Here is a 17,376-nt window from a genome sequence, read left to right on the forward strand (position 1 = left end):
GAAGCATCAGCAGGCAGGGACTGAGACGAACAGCTCTGAAAAACATGATCTGAGTGAAACCACAACGTGTGACGCGCACAGAGAGCAGGGCGCTTGTTTTACAAAGCTCCTAGGGCATTGGACCCCCCTCCCAAGCTTTTATTCCTCCCAAGTGCACCAGTAGTGGTGTGTTGGCTTTTACAGTAGCCCAATTATTTTATTACCGTGTGCAGAAGTGATGCACACGTCTGAAGGACCAGAGGGAAGTGACAGCCACGCTACAAAACCTCACCTGTTTCATTTACAGGCACACCAACGAGGTGTTTTCCGTTCCGTTTTTCTTTGCTCTGTTTTCTAACACACGAGCTTTGAGATCACAACTCAGCAGTCCTGTGCCACCTCCCTCCCTGCTCCACCCCTACAGGATGCTGAACGCACAACTTTGCAACGTGCACTTCAGAAATGGGGGAATGGGGATGTGGATACCTTAAGAAATCTTCCCCAAAAGACACGGAAACCTTGTGACAAATCCACCACTAAATACATGTTTGATTTTGAATTCATACCTAAACTATCAAAATCGTAACTTGCTTTCAGTCAATGAGGCAGATCGGTGCTTGGTACAAATTAAAATAATGCTTTTATTGGTGTGCTGAAGCATGAAACATAGATAAAATAATATTAATAATAATAAAAAAAAAGATAAATCTGTTCCTTGATGTAGTTAGTAGACAGACATTGCCTTTTTTTTTCCCCAGTAGCCACCCAGAAGGGATTGTCTTCTTTCCCCCACAAACTGCCTTTCCTTTAGTTTTTTTATTTATTTATTTGTTCCCACAAAGCCTGAGGCCTGTGCTGAGCACCACGGCTGGGCTGTTGCTCCCAAAAAGAGCACAGCCAAACGTTACACAAAGCACTGAGCATCTCTGCAGCCTTGCAGCTAAAACCCCGGCAGATCCCAGCAGAAGCAAAGAGCAGGAACTCGGCTCTACAGGAAGGCAACAAACACAGTTACAGCTTCCTCCAGGACACATTTTCCTCCTGAGTTATTGAGGCTTAGAAAAAGCACGAAGCTATCCAGAAAAAGCAAGATCTGAACTCACCAGATTTCTAATAAAGATAAATCTAATACAAGTTTATTCTATAAATATTTTTTTTTGTCCAAAGACAAACATTTATAGAAACTTACAAGAAATATTCCTCTGAAAAACAAACGAGGCTACGGAAAATTACAAAGGATTGGTTGGTTGGATTTTAATTTAGCCTTGCACAGTTGGGCTGTGCTCAGTTCTGTCTGGAAACCCACAGCAGCTCCCTCGGTGTGGTCACTCCTCTGTAGTCCTCTTCTGCTTCGTAGGGGTTTTGTTAGTCGCTCTTGTCTTCCACTTGGTAATGTCTGTATTCCGGCTTCAGCTCCCACGTGTTTTTGTGGGTCCCCTTCACGTTGTAGATGCCTATTTCTCGGAGGATTTCTTTCAAGTATATCTGAAAGGAAACAAAACCCAAGTTATGAACAAGTTATAAAGGCACGCTTACTTCATTAGCACGACCAATTAGGAAATAACCCGACAGACAGCAAAAGCACCTTTCTTTACACAGTTGAGCAGCACTGCTTTGATGAGGACCCCACTGAAATTAAGAGAGGCTGTAGCAAGGTGGGGGTTGGCCTGTTCTCCCACGTGCCTGGTGACAGGACGAGGGGGAATGGGCTAAAGTTGTGCCAGGGGAATTTTAGGTTGCATATTAGGAAGATCTTCTTTACTGAGAGGGTTGTGAGGCATTGGAACAGGCTGCCCAGGGAAGTGGTGGAGTTGCCATCCCTGGAGGTCTTTAAAGCCGTTTAGATGTAGAGCTTAGGGATATGGTTTAGTGGGGACTGTTAGCGTTAGGTCAGAGGTTGGACTCAATGATCTTGAGGTCTCTCCCAACCTAGAAATTCTGTGACTGTGAAATGAACACCACCGGATATTTCAAGACATTTCAAGATGCCACCCAACCAGGTGCTCAAAGATCTCACCCAGGCTCCCCTCTCCCACAGAGGACAAGGAGAATCCTGCTGGGATTTCACAAGCCCAGCTAAGAGCTCTTGGCTTGTCGGTAGAGGAATCAGCTCTCTTGCACTGGGATTTTTGGTATCTCAAAACCCTGTCTTCTTCTGATCCCACCCAAGCCCCGAGCTGCTGGGTTTCGTGCCATTTTGCAAAGCTTGAGGCGTTTTATTGCTGCCACGTTTTTAGAGGAAGGTTGAGTAGGTGCCACAGCATTTCCTAATACACTCAAATATTAAGACTAGGAAGAGAAATTCAAACATTAAGGGAAATTAGGAAAAAAAAAGAAGAAAAAAAAGCAGAGGTCTGATAACCAGTAGTACGAACTTTGACACCAGACAGCTCCCAGCTCCTTGTATTAAACACCAGCAATTTGCTGCAGTTTTTTTCAAGAGCCATTTGCCTGCTTGTTTGTTTAAATATTAATCAGCGCTGACTTGGGCTGATCGCCATGGCAACCGCAGGCCACGGTTTAAGCATCTCCACGTTGAATTCATAATTGCTTTCGTCTGAACAATTTAATCCTCCGCGAGTGCTTACACCGAGCAGGAGTTACGGGCACCCTTCTGCTTTCTGTGGCTGCACCGACTCCAGGCTGTAACATGGCAAAGCTTTGCTGATGACCCCAAAAAAGAATCGCCCGGGCTCTTCTTTACACTCTGCTTGTGCTTTGCCAAATGGAAAAACTGGGAAATGAGTAAAAATACGCTTTAAAAATCAAAGTGGCTTTTAGAGAAGGGGATTGTTACTCTCACTTGTGTTACATATGAAAATTTAGGAAGCCCAAACCATCCTGATCCCAAACTAACAATGATGTTTAGATGCACGTAGCAAAATGATCCTTAAAAACGTGTCCCAGAGCATCCAGGGCTATTCAAAAGAGACCACTTTGTCCAAGAGGATAACATACACACCCAACGGGATGCACTTCTGGTTTCTTAGGGTATTTCTTCAACGAAAGCAGATGTGAATGGATACGAGGGTGTTTGCTGCTGGGATGACTTCAGTTTTTGTGTATGCACGATGCAAAGCCCAGCAGGTGGCAGCAGGAGATCGATTTGTCCCTGCACACCTTTCCAAGCGCAAGCTGATGTAGAGCACTGTCATTATTTGGCAGCCGGGTCACTCAAACAAATGTGCTCACTCCAGCAGCAAGGAGGGTGCTGTTGCCCAGCGTGTTTTTTAAGAGGTGATGAGAGCAGGTGAAGATGCTGTTTATGTCGAGGATGTGTGGATGTGTTTGCTTGCATCTCCCCGGCTTTGTTTGCCATCCCCGTGTGTGCATGTGAGCTAGCTGTTGGTGCCACCGCCAGATACTTCAGGAGATGGCAGAGTGTGGGAGGGAGAAAGGCACTCGGATTCAAGGTTAAGCTCCACTCCTCACCATGCAGACGGCTTCGTGAGAGTAAAAAATGAATAAAAATGCACTTAGGCAGGTGAAGTAGAGCAAAATGCAGTTACTGTGCTGAGAGAGCTGATCTCAGCTGGGAGCCAAGGCTCCAGGTGGGATGGGAGGAGCACGAGGGATAATCCTGCTCTTCTTCACCCATCTGGAGAGCAAGTGGCGTGCCCAGAGGACACGATGGTTCCTCCCGTGGGATCCCTTCTTCCCCAGGCACCAGGACCCACCTGCATCTTCAGGCAGGCTCAGCCTGATGCTACAGCATCACGAGAAGCCTCTCACCTCCACTTTCCTCCGCAGTGCCAAAAACCACACGTTAGAACCTGGTGAGCACTGATCAGGGACCTGTAACTGCTTCTCACAGAAAGTTTCTATGTATTTGTATACACGTAATCATAATACATAAATTAATCTGTGGGTAATCTGTTTGTATGGTTAAGGCAGCCTCTGCTCTGTTACACATCCTCTATTTTACATAAAAAATGAAATGCTGTTGTAGAATTAGGAGATAAAAGCATTTTTGAAAGAGGCATTAACTTCCAAGCTCTGAAAACCCTCCTGAAACTTTCAGCAAAAGAAAACCCCAAACAGACTGAGCATAACCATTACTTAAAGCTGAAAGGTAAGAAAAAACTGCAACCAGTATATGGTATTTTGAAAAAATACAGTTCCTATTAGACCACTGGCTCCGTTTCTTATAAATATTGGATTGCTGACATAAAAAGCAGGTTTTGTTCTCAGCTATTACGCCCAAATCTGGAATTACCGCAATGTTTCCAGGGAGCGCTCTGTATTTTCATCTGGGTAGATGACAACAGATTTGCCCACTAATGCAAATCGTTACTTTTCATTAAAAAGAGAAACAAATAAAGCCGGGCTCCCCTAACGTAACAGCAGTTTGCATTCAGGAACAACTCGCTTTGGGAGATCACAGTCTCAAAATAAAGATGGCAGCAACTTCCCATGCAACATGGAATATATTCTGTAGCAGGGATTCCACTTGCTGTTTGCACTTACCGTTGGGTACGAAAAATACCCTTATTTATTTGTTATTTCCCTAAAAAAGACATCGATTCCCTCGGAGAAGAGTATTTTTAATACTATTAACCAGCGATGTAGGCACCTAGGACTTCATTTTAACCAGAGCTGCCGAGACAGCAGCAGCAACGTTTTTTTCTCACTTCTGAAAATAACCTCAACGTTTAGAAACCAGAGGAGGAATTACACAGAAAATCTGAGATGCTCTGACAGAAAATAAAGCAGCGAACACCCAGTGGAGATTAATTAACAGCCAACTTCTGCAGCACGGGGACGGCGTGCCTATTCAACCTGTTGGCATTTGCATGGTTTTTTAGGAGGCACAGCTGCCCTGCGAGCAATGGGGTCGCAGTGGGAGCCAGCAATGGATACTTTATTTTCAGAAAAGTAAAAAAAAAAAAACTTTAGGCCAGAGGCTGAAGTTTCTCAGCATCAGGGAAACCTGCAGACGGGGTGGAAGCTGGCAGCGCAGTGGGAGATGACGGCCAGCATTTTTAAATGGAAATGAATGCCACCAGCAAGTCCCTACAGAAATTTTTAAAGAGTCCAGTTAGGAAATTGTGACAGCTTAGTTTTGATTTTACCAGCGTATTGGCTACCCACTGAATGAAGAAAGACATCAGGAAGATTTGCTTCGTTTAGAGAATCCAGGCATGAGGATGCTGGAAGGACACTGACACCTACTGCAAAGATCCACCTGGGAATTAACAGCAGATCCCTAATCCTCGCACACAGGATGAAACTGAGACTGCACAGATCACTCAGGGGAAAAAGTCTAACAGCTGGAACGATGTCAGGAACCGTCAGGTAACTAAGAACAGGGGGGCTGTCATCTAGACCTTGCCTATGCAGCTGGTGCACCATGCTGTGGGCATTCAGGAGCATCTACTGACAGCAGAGATCCACAGTCACGATTGGAAATTTATCATAAAATCATTTATCATGTAATAAAATTCATCTGAGGTATTTTCCAAACACAAAATGCCCTTTACGTTTAATCCTTGGGTAGAAGACTAAGACAAAAGCTGGATCATCTTGCCCAGCGTTTGGTGCTCAGTGAAGAAACCCGTGTCAGAAGCACAGTTCTTCCAGGCTGCTTTGAGTTCACGCAGTGCCAGGTATGTTCCAGAGGTAAGTGCCTCACAGGGAGAAGAAAACTTTTGTTCTCCCATGGCTTAAGTGGGAGTTGCGGAAGACTATTTCTAGCTGAAGTCATGTTCGGTGGGATAAATCTGCATCTACTTGCATTCCAAATTATCCAGATAGTGACTGTCACACCTATCTCTTACTTAGAAAGAAAAATCCTAACATTTTCTTGCCACTGCCTTCGTATCTTCCTCCCATTCCTTCCTCCTTCTCAGCTTCCATGATCTACCCGCCGCCTCTGCCACGCAGATAAGGAGTTGACTCATTAGATAAATGAATGAAATAGAAAAAATGAATAAAGTATCCAGCTAGTTTCTTCCAGGATACTACAGTACTGTGAAGCTGCATGTATTTGAATTTAACATCTCTGTGCAGCTTCTTAACCACATGGATTGTGCACCTTATACTACCCAAATCCCCTGGTATGGACATACTTTCTCCTCGCCATAAAATGAGCAAAACTGGTAAGCATCTCCATTTTCCCTCCTCTTTTTCAGAGCAATGAATTTTTCCATAATCCAGCTGTCACTGCTCCTTCTTCTGCCCTTTGCTCTAACAACTTTGGAAATTGTTGCTCCATTTAGACTCAAACATAATCAATTTCCCTTGAGTTTGCTGCAAACTGCAGCTGGGTTGTGGGCAGACATCAAAGCCAGCTGTGCAACACGTCAAAAAGTACAAAAGATACCAACATCTTAGGAGAAAACAAGCAATAGCAGCTGCTACAAACGCTGTGCAACAGAAGCCAGTGACCCATAAAACGAGGCCAGTTTCAAACTTGACTCCAGGAGCACGGGCAGGAGTTGGGAGCATGATGGTGGGTGAGGCTAAGGTAATGCAAATCACAGGGAAAAAGTCTTTGGTAGTCCTACCAAATAACCTGTGCATGCAGAAAAAGCACACAGCTCCTGCAAACACTTCTAATTTTCACTCTGCTAGAACTTTATCTCTTCTGCGTGCCTGTTTGCGATAAAGCCAGCAGACAGAAGGAGATAAAAGCATCAGCTATACAATTTCCTGACCTGTCATCCCATCTTCTCAAGAACTACAGCTGCGTTTGGTTGGCAAGCAACAATCACCCACTTCGTCTGCTGCTGTCTCCCTTCACTCCTGCCTAGTCTAGAAAGAAACCTTGAGGAGGGGGGAGAAAGGAAAGAACTGGGAAGTTCATGTTCATAAAGGAGAACTATACTCTAAGATTTCTTTTGTTTGGAAAGGAAATTGAGTGCTTTTAGGGATGCCCAATCTCCTAACATATATTCCTAACACAAATAATGTTCACAGGAGACATCACAGCATTAGGGAGTTTGGTTTCTTGTCTTAAAGAGAACCTAAACAAGCGAGGGACAATTGAGGCTACTTAAACCACCTCTGCCAAGGAAAAGTGTACTCATTGCAGTACTTCCTTGGCATCCTATACAGTTCTACACGAGTCAACTTAAAACCTGGAGATTTCCATTTGTTGTAAACACATTTACAGATGTGGTATGGAAAGCAAACACCAGAGCAACTACAGAAAATGCTTCTATTAAAAGACTACGGGTACGTACCACTGGCTGTTTGGTTATGTCCACCAGGTCTTTAATGTTGTAATACTGATGTTTCTCAAAGGCAGAAAAGAGCATGTCCAGCACTTGTTGTTTATCAGCCCGAGCCCGTTTCCCATCTTCTTTCTTTTTCTTCTCGTATTCAATCTACCAATTAGATACAAAACATGGTTTAAAGACATTCATATGGAAAGCTGTATAATTCTTAGTGCTGAACATTAAGACATAAAAAAACTATAATAAAACATTGTTCAATGACTCAGTGCTTTTCATCTAAATTTTTTTTTTCTTTTGAGCACTCAAATGTTCTTTTATGAACACAGACTAAGCATTTTGTCTTCAGTACAATGAGCCTTTCAGATATGTATCTCTGCTTTAACCAGTAAAAAAAAAACAACAAGGATAACAAAAAAAATCAGAAACAGAGCCTGCAAGATGTGCCCAAACCTGAAGAGAGAATTCATATTAACACAGGAATCTGAACTGAGCTGCTATTTTCACTCTTTTGATATCACAGAGTAATAACAAACAACCTGCAAGACCAGGAAAATCCAGAGACCAACACGGCTGCATCCATGACCACAGCAATCACCTGCTCAGAGCACGCTCTGACGGCCCTCAGACATTGCCTCATCTGTTCCAGAAATGGCACTCGAGACAACCACTCTGTCCAGGTAACAACAATCTTCTCCAAGTAACAACACACTTCTAGGAAACAGCTGGGAACTCTTCAGGGAAAATGTGACTAACACGCACAAACTTACTGTTTGTTGTCCAAAAAGAGAACTCTGAGCAAGCACGGGCCCCTCACTGCCAATCATCATCCTATTTCAGGATGTGTATGAAAAATACATAACTGTGATAATCTATGTAGGACTTATTTTTGCAGAAAAAAAAGTTTTTTGCAGAAACTTTTATCCCTGCCAGTCTCCAAAAATACCTCCTGCATTTCACCAAAGCCATCATCAAAAGCATGACTTGCACAGACCAGCACAGGCCAAACCAACCCCAACCACCGAGTGCAAAATGTACCTGTCCATCACCCCATCCACCCCGTGACACTCCTAATAACCCCCAAACTCCTTGGAAATGACAAACGTGTCCCAGAACGTCATCAATTAATGTCATCAGCAGGTGCTTGCAGACAAACTGCATGGCTGGATGCAAACCAGTGTGACACAGCAGAACAGATCCAGGCACTGGATAAAGACCTGGCTGCCAGCAGGGTAATTTTATACGGGAGTCATCCTGCCTCTTGTGTCTCCAAGCTGATCCTCAAGGAAGACCTTCAGAGAAGAAGGCTAAAAATGAAAATTTAAGGTTCTACTGGATACTAAAAATTGTATTTTTGATGAGAGACATCAGTTTTACGGCCTGTGTTTCACAGCCAGATAACTCCCTCCTGCTCTCCGAGTGATAATATCCTGCCTCTTGGTATCCATCTCAAGAGGCTCAAGACTATCACCACCTTTGCCCTTGCTCACAGGTCTCTGGCCAACCAAATTTCCTTTCAAGTTCTGGAGCAGATGTCATCACTAAAGGTTCCCAACCCATAACCTGAAGGTTGTTTCTTCTGTTTAAAACTTGGGGGTGGGCTCGGGCATCCAAATATTTATCTGCTTTTCCAGTTTTATGTCAGTGCCACGAAGGATGCAGCATCTCTGCTCAAATCCAGTTCATTTTCATCCACTGATACATTTTGGGGCAATTATTTAAATTATTTAGCCTCTTCATTAAAAAGAAAAAAAGCCATTCAAAACAGGAATAGTTTTGTAGTGATAGTAAACTGCAGCATCAAATAAAACAGCTTTCGTAACATCATCTCGCTTGGCATGATCTGTAACAGAGCTGCTACACCACAGAAACTGGAGTAGGAACATAAATCTAGGACATCGGTCTTGCTATAAATAACAGTTTGTCAAAACATTTGCTTCTTCTCAAAGTCCAGCAGACAAATCATTAGGGCCCTCCGCTGACCTTGGAAAGATTTTAATTATAAGCCTCGGAAACCGTGTTGTGGATTCAATTTCTTTCTTCTGCTGGTGTCGTCTCACAATAGAGGGTAGTGCCAAGCAGACTGCGTCTCGCTGCAAACACAGGAAGCAAAACTGCAGAGATGCTGAAATGTATCTGAAAAAGTCTACTCGGTTTAGATGTTTATAAAACTACAAGGCCAAAAAAGAGTCAGGATCCATTAATATATTAGAAAAGAATTATATGACTTATAGAATGACAATGTTTTTGTGGCTGGAAGGCTGAATTCTTTACCAGGAACTCAGGGCTGCCCAGAGAGGCTGTGGGGGCTCCTCCTGGGAGAGCGGCACAAGGTGCCTGCACGGGGCCCTGGGCACTGGGCAAGCCCCGGGCTTCTCCCTATTCCCCCTTAATTTACACCTGGTTCAAGTCAGAATTTCCTAAGATACATTTGGATCTATGATGTGTTTTTCCTGCCAGAGAAACCAGCTCTCCACAGTCCTGACTCAGTGCAGAAACGCAGCGACGTGCCACTCGAACGTGTGTGAGTACTGAGGGCAATAAAGCATGCAGACTTCAGGACATGCATTTTTAATTTATTTTAGTACGATAGTTGTCCCTCTGGTCTTAAAAAATACATGAATGTCACATCCCAGGCTACAGTCTACAGTCTAAAGTTTATACTCCAGGCTAGCGCTGAAAAGGGGCTGTTTGTGATCAGAACCCCATCACAATGCCTAGCCTGGGAGCCGTATCTCCATCCACAGCAACCATTTGGGTTTCTATTTTTTAGTGGCATTTGGATTTGAAATCCATTTCTTTGCTTTGTAAGCTGGAGAGAGCCAATGGCAAAACCCATTGTAACGTAGGTAATGAGACTGAAATTGCTTCCTAATGAGTAAGATCACCATGAAGTACGGCAGCAGCAGCATTTTACATGGAATCAGACCAAGACGGAGAAAATACCTGGCAAGCACAAAGTTGCAGGCAGTGCCGTGTTATATTATGTTCTCAGAAGAAAATCAGTAAACAACAGCGACCCAAATACTGCTGAAAATACACTAAAATAGCTGGGTACACCAAATATTTTTTGTTCCTCTTCAAAAACTGGTCCAGATTCTTTCCCTTTGGTAGTTCACAGTCAAGCAGAGGAACCGCTGTTCCGTAGGGTGTATTGTGTGTTTCCTTCCACATCCGAAGGAAAGAAAGAGCTACACCTTTATGAGATCCTCTTCAAAAACCGAGACGCTGACACTGTATCCTCCTGGCAGCAGACTTTTCTGAACAGTCTCTTCAGTCAACCACAATGGGCTTTCCTGAGCCTGACTCTTCAATCTTCCTTGAGTGAGGCCTCCACATATTTTCCAGTTTTTCTGTGCAGCTGCTGATCAGGTCACGGCTGGCAGCAGTAAACAACACTCTGCTGAGCTGTCAATAGAGCACTATTACATCTGAGACACTGGTGTTACGGGGACATCACAAGGTTTTGGAGATAGGCACGTGCTAACGTTTTACAGGAGGAAGAGCTGGATCATCCAGCTTTAACTATGTGCCAGAAAAGACCTGATACTTCAAAGGTCAACTTCAGAAGATGGTAGGAGAGATGAAGGCATCTCTGTTTGCGGTGCTTGACTGAGCTCTGGGTCCCTGCAAACACTTGAGGACACTTTTCAGTGTATAGACCTCTGAATTTGTTTCTGAGGTTAGTGCCTTCTCTCTGACTGCACAGTACAGCAGCTGAAAGATGTGGTGTGAGAGACGCAGCCCGTTACAGGCTGCATGACTCTGCTGCAAGAGCAGCTGTTAGGTCTGTCCTCCCCAGCCCTTCTGTGATTTTCTACCTCCCCCCCAAAAAAACAAAAACAAAATGAGTAAGAAGAAAACCAGAAACAAATTGCAACCTCCTCAAGTAGGAAGCTCAGGCTGAAGGGATGGAAGAAACCAATCTCATCCCTTTCTGGTTTCTGGTTTGTTTTTAAGGAGAAAGAACAAGAGCCAGGCACTGAGGTTATTTGTTCTGTATATGGCAGAGCTATGGGAATAGCAGGTAAGTTACGGGGGCAAAGAGGAAAGCTACTGTGACTCTCAAGACTACCTCTAAAAGCAATACAAAAAATCCACAGGGCTGTTCATACCTCTCCAAATGAGACAGGGAAAATGTGCATAGCTAGCAACCAGCTACAACTCTCTCCATGTGGAGGAAAAAAAAATAATCCTTATAAAATTGGTGCTTCCTACGCACGGGGAAAAAAGTAACAATAAAGAAATTCTCAAAACCGTCTCTGCTGATGTTAGGTCTCTGACAGGATTATCTGGGTATTAAATCCTAATTATATGAATAAAAGTCCCCAGTAAAATAACACAAAGTGGTATTTCGAACTGAAGCACAATCTTTTTTTTTTTGCTAGTAGACTACTGCTCAGAATTCTTCTTTCTCTATTATTTTAGTGGCTCAGCAAACCCTCCCCAGTAGGTAGGAGCTTCTATTTTACATCCTCTGGATTATCTGAAGTAAATCAAAGAGGAGTGTTTGCATTTCCTATAAGAACACAACGTGAATATTCTAAAATTCTTCACTTTTAATGTATAAAAACAACTCGCACATAAAACTGATTGTCAACCCCCTCCTTGGCTGCAAACAAGTTATTTGCAACTGGTGTCTCAGTCGCCTGTGTTTTAATTAGCAACACTGGCGTTTACCTCCAGCTTCAGCAACAGCTCCCACTGTTGTCTAGAAACACTGAGTGCATTGTGAAGTGTGTTTTAAAAAAACATGGTTATGTGTTGCTGTTTTCTTCTTTTGTCTTGTACTCACGCTGCTCCTAGCAAGTTACAATGCATCCTTTCATTTTTTTTTCCCTTTCTGTTTTCTGTGTAAACAAGATGTTTTATGCAGCAGGTTTAAAACACTTCCTGAGAGCCACATTACGGAATACATGTGCGCGGTGAACTAATTAGATTTATTTAAAACTGCGTAGATTTTAAATTTAAAGAGCATTAAAATATGCTTTGATTTCAAGGACGAACCATTTTAAAACAAGCTGTCAAATGGAGAAGTTGCTAGCTTATCCCTGCAAGACTTCATAGAGAAATCAATTTCTCTTTGTTTACCTTCGCAGTATGTTGCTAAGCTTGCTGAAAAGCTGCCAAAATTGCCTTCTTGAAGGTATCATTAATAGGGAAGCTTATGTATTATACTTCTTTGGTAGACAGCACGCAGATGATAGAGAAGGCCTGATAAGTGAGACCAAATATAAAGTTTCATCTGAGGATGTCTGAAGGAAGTTTTTAAAAGGTCTTAAATTCTTTTCATTCTTTTTTTAAACGAAGGAATTACCTGATAATCGTTGAAACCATTTTTCTTTTGCTCTATTGACTGAATATCAGAGATTTCAGTTCTGTGCAAAGCAATGGCAGCCCCACCATGCGAGGCTTTCTTGCTTCAGCTACAAGAAGCATCATGCTCGCATGCTCTCACCCTGACCGGGGACTTCACCCACCTGGCTGTGAGCTGGGGAAGCCCCACAGCAGGCTGTGAGCAATCCAGGAGACTCCCAGAGTGTGTTGAGGATAACTTCATGGTCCAGGTATGAGACGACCCAACCGGAGGAGAAGCGTTGCTGGGCCTGGTGCTCACCAGTGGGGATGAACTCATTGAAGAGGTTTATACTGGAGGCAGTCTGGGCTGCAGTGAGGGTGGTGCGGCCCTGGCCCAGGCTGCCCAGAGAAGCTGTGGCTGCCCCAGCCCTGGAGGTGCTCAAGGCCAGGCTGGATGGGGCTTTGGGCAACCTGGGCTGGTGGGAGGTGTCCCTGCCCATGGCAGGGGGTTGGACCTAGATGATCTTTAAGGTCCCTTCCAACCCAAACCATTCTGTGATTCCACAATTCTGTGGTTCCTCATCTGCAAGTATTTTTTTTCCTTCTTCCTTCCATTTGTATGTTAATTTAGGAGTACACAGAGCAGTCACACTTAAGCCCTATTTAATATTCTATCACCTCTCTCTTGAGGAAATTTTACCCGTTTCTTTCTTATTTTAGTAGATGCTCACTCTCTCAGAAACACCTAGGAAGATAACCAAATGCATCAGCATGTACAGCAGTTTGTACATTTTTCCTGTTTTTCTCGTGAAAAGTCTTGTCCTGAACAGGTCTGTCATATAATTACAAGCAATGCACTAAGTTTAAGAACTACCTGCTGTTGAAACCACCAGAAAGATGTAATGAAGAGGTTTAAAAAGTCAATGGACTTGTTCTCCCAGTCTGATATCCTTTGAGTCATCTAAGCTGAACCTTAATAAAAGACTTAATGAAAAGAAAAATGTGGTAGGAAGGAGTCCCGCCTGGGTCTTCAGAGTCAAGGCAAGGCCAAGAATGATTCAAGTGAATGTCCCATTAGACTCTTCCCCTCAGAACATCTTTAAGGCAGATAGGAAAACCAAACCAGTGATGGATATGGAGAGGGACAGCTACGTAACTGCTAAGAACATTACAATTAGTACACCAGGGCATCGTAACTTTTTAAGAGGCCTGGTTACATCCCAGTTATATTGCCTGAATTATCCACAAGACTTACATTTCTGTAACAATACCACCATAGCTGCTTGAAACTGGCAGGAAGATTCGAAGACTGACTACAGGGTGAAGTTATACGGTTGTACATACACCAGTGTGACTATTTTGATTAAATGTCATTCCCTTAGCTGGAATAGCTTTATTGCTCTGATCATCTCTGTATAGATCAGACTTTGTACAGCAACTACTATAAAACCGTCCCATGAGAGAAAAATGATTATTTTGGGTTCTGTAGATATGCCTTTCAGAATAATGCTTAAATATCACCCAGTATATTATCATTTGTTTTATGTAAATAAAATCTTAATAAAAAGTGTAAAAGTTTAAATGACTAACACACTGACTCATTTTTGGTATGACTTAACATTCCTCACATTCAACACTAACAGTGATTATACATGCATACATACAAATTACTCAAAGAGGATCTTTAAGAAAAAGGACATTATAGTTTGTATGTACATCAACTGATCTGGAACAGCAGCGTGGGTGTAATATTGACAAAGCTAATGATGCAAATAACACGTACTATGAAGGTATGAAACTGTGAAAAATTATCAGCTGTTATTCTTTCCTACTCATGCCAGTTCCTGCAGAGGACTGGAAAATAAAGATTCAAGCCTTTTGCCCACCTCCATGTGATATTTTATTTGGCTCAAAGGAGTGCTTCCACATCTTATAGCACAAAGCAAGAATTGCCTTTTATCCCCAAACTTTAAAATTACATTTCAAAAAAAAAAAAAAAAAAAAAAAGACTAGAGGAAGAAAGCAGTAAAGACATTAGAAAAGGTTTGGGTAAAGGCAGGCTGTCCTCTACCAGGTAACAAGAGAGGGTAAGAATTGGCAGACTTTAACCCCAGGGGTGGTGTGGCTCTTGAAGGAGAAAGAAGATACCCAGAAGAAAAACTATGGGAGAAACCAGATAACCAAAGACTTCCAAAGATTTCCAAAGACTTTGTCTTACTGTAAGCAAAAGCCTGGACTGTCAACAGCAGCACCATGATTTGGAAGTCCTGAGCCAGACACCTCCTGGCTAGAAGAAGGGCAAATATTCAAAGCTACTTACATTATATTGATGATTAGCCACGGGTTTGTAATTGGTGGTTACTGCTTTATCCAGCTGCTGTGATAGCCTTACAGGTTTAGAAGATTCTTCTATCTGTAATCTTCAAAAGAAAAGAAGAATAGAATTAATAAAAATCTTCAGACAAGCACACACTCAAAATGAATTCCCCAAATCTGCAAGTATGAACCATCCCTTATTGAAGGCGAGCTGCAAACAAATAATAAGGCAAAATAAAAGAACACTTCTGATTTTTTTCCTACTCCTTTTGCTTGAGGACACTGTGGATTATTAGGACACTAGATGTTACTGAAGATACTGAAAACCAAGCAGTTGTGAAGGGAAGATACTAAAAGCTGTGTCTGAACACAGACTTCAAAAGCCTCATATTCACATGGAAACAAAGCCTTTGTATTTAAAAATTATCAAAACCAAAGCAAATGAACCCCAAATCAGCTTACTTGGCTGAGAATTGAAAAAGCTTTCAATTTACCTCTGCTGACAGCCAGACAACAGCAAAATCAGACTCCATGATCTTCTCTTAGATATTTTAATGTAAAAAATAAAGATTTCCGTGACCTTTCTTTTGGCACTCTAATATAGCATCAGAGCACAAATAACTATTTGAAAAGCACTTTTACAAACATGAAGACAGAGAAATCCACCCAGTTTCAAAACAACATGCAATCAAGTCACAATGAAACAGCTGACAAAAGGTGACCTTTAGTCCTGTTTGGACTATAAGAAGCAGAGAGGTTGAACAGATTTTGTTAAGTTCATCTCTTTGTAACTTAAAGATTACTTAGGATGGTTTTGAAAAAGAAAAATTTTTGAAAAATCTTTGCAAACTCGTCATCTGTTCTATAGATTTAATTAGCCTTAATGGACCATTGCCTTGTACTCTACGTTTCTGAATCAGCAGAAGGTACATCAATGCCTTCTTCTGCCCAAATGTAGCATGTTTCTTCTAAGCTTGAAGGAAAATCAATCTGAAGGTAAATGAGTGGGTTTACTACTGCTCTAGCAAATAAAGGCAGAAGTTTTTATCACAAGGGTTTATCATCTGGCCTTCAATCTAACTAAATGATTTTAAAGATTTTATTGACCTCATTGCCAAAGGTCTCCTGAACTCTTAGCTTTCAGAAAGAAACACAGACATTACAGGAAAGCTAAATCAATATTGTCCAAATTTTTTTTCTCCATGTCCTCATCTCCAGATTTTTTCTTTGTGGTCTCAGTAAATATATATATATATTTAATTATTATTATTTATTATTGTAAAAGTCTGGTTATATGGCATGTCTTTTTAAAACATCTTCTCTTGCAGTTCTTTATCTTTTTTCCAATTTTTGTTACACCGGGGTGTTCTCCCTCTCCCTCTCTCTTTTACCTCACTTCTCCTGTCTCCGTCTTTTCCTTCAGTGCAGGAAGCAGAGATACATTTCCTGCTAAACCTTTTTACAGATATTGCTCCTGTTCATGAGACCGGGGCTCCTGGAGAAGAATTACGCATCTAAATGTCCCATCACCTGACTGCAAAGGAGTAGGTGGTAATCCACCATTAAGCCTCCAAAATAACCTTCTCCAGACCTTCTAGTGTCCTTTTTCTCTAATAGCTTTCATTTCTCTTCTGTTTTTCCTTCCTGCCCTTTTCCAGCCTTCCAGGGTAGCCTTTGAAACAGGAGAGGAGAAGGGGAGCATCAGGAGCATCAGGACGGCCACCATGAGGATCAAGCCACAAACTTTATTTATCCATTTTTTACAAGATTTTCCATATTAGCAATTAGGAACACCTAAGTAATGCTTTAAGTTTCTGGTAGGACATTTAGTATGCCCAACAACCACCCATCCCCTACTTTCCTTCACACCCCAGTGCCACTCGATGGCTCACACAAAACTGAAGAGCTAGGCCGTGACTGCTGAAGGCCCCAGCCTGGAAACTCGTCTCTCCTTTTCATTTTTTGGCCATTGCACCACCTTCATGTGGCCCAGAATTTTATATTTGTGTGGCGATGTTGTTCCAGAGCCACCTTCACGCGGCCCAGAATTTTATATTTGTCTGGTGATGTTGTTGTAGAGCCCTTCTCACTACAACACAGATAAGAGACAAACCAGGCTCACAACATCACTGAAGTCTACCAGAAAGTCTCCTTCATGCTCTCAGGGAACAAGAGGCTTAGGAGGGTGGCGTTTTTCCATGATTAAATCCCCTTTCTTAGGGTTTTATATTCATTCCTCTTAACAGGGTCAACGTCCAATATCCGCCATTTCCTCAGGAAAGCAGCCAGAGAATATTAGCCCTTCCATAACAAAATGCCAGAAGACTGCAAGTGCGGACTGAACACGTTTCCTTAGAAGAAAATGCTTTATAATGGTAGTGTCAACCCCCCTCTAACTTCTTAATAAATTAGATATTTAAGCATGCAAACAACGGAGAGCTCTTTAGCCTAGAGCCTGTAATGAGAGCTTCACACCGCCGAATGCTAAAGGGCTCTCCCTGTTCTGGCATTTGAAAATTACACCACAGGAAATTTCATCACCCGTTTCAGTGAAGCTTCCATAAATTAATTTTTTTTTCCTACTTCTTTTTTTTTGCATAGAAGAACA

The 17,376-nt window shown here is 42.4% G+C and overlaps 1 protein-coding gene across 1 annotated transcript in view; it reads right to left on the minus strand.

Annotated features, from left to right (window-relative positions):
- Positions 1-595: 595 nt before the first annotated feature.
- GTF2F2 (general transcription factor IIF subunit 2) overlaps positions 596-17,376 on the minus strand; it is an 83,259-nt gene continuing 66,478 nt past the window's right edge. The window contains exons 7-9 of the mRNA XM_068675074.1: positions 14,773-14,872; positions 7,164-7,307; positions 596-1,464 (exon numbers count right to left, since the gene is read on the minus strand). Of these exons, the coding sequence (XP_068531175.1) occupies positions 1,345-1,464; positions 7,164-7,307; positions 14,773-14,872 (364 nt within the window). The 3' untranslated portion in view covers positions 596-1,344. The remainder of the gene's footprint in view (positions 1,465-7,163; positions 7,308-14,772; positions 14,873-17,376) is intronic.

Source organism: Anas acuta, chromosome 1, assembly GCF_963932015.1.
Source record: "Anas acuta chromosome 1, bAnaAcu1.1, whole genome shotgun sequence".
Taxonomy (NCBI): Eukaryota; Metazoa; Chordata; class Aves; order Anseriformes; family Anatidae; genus Anas; species Anas acuta.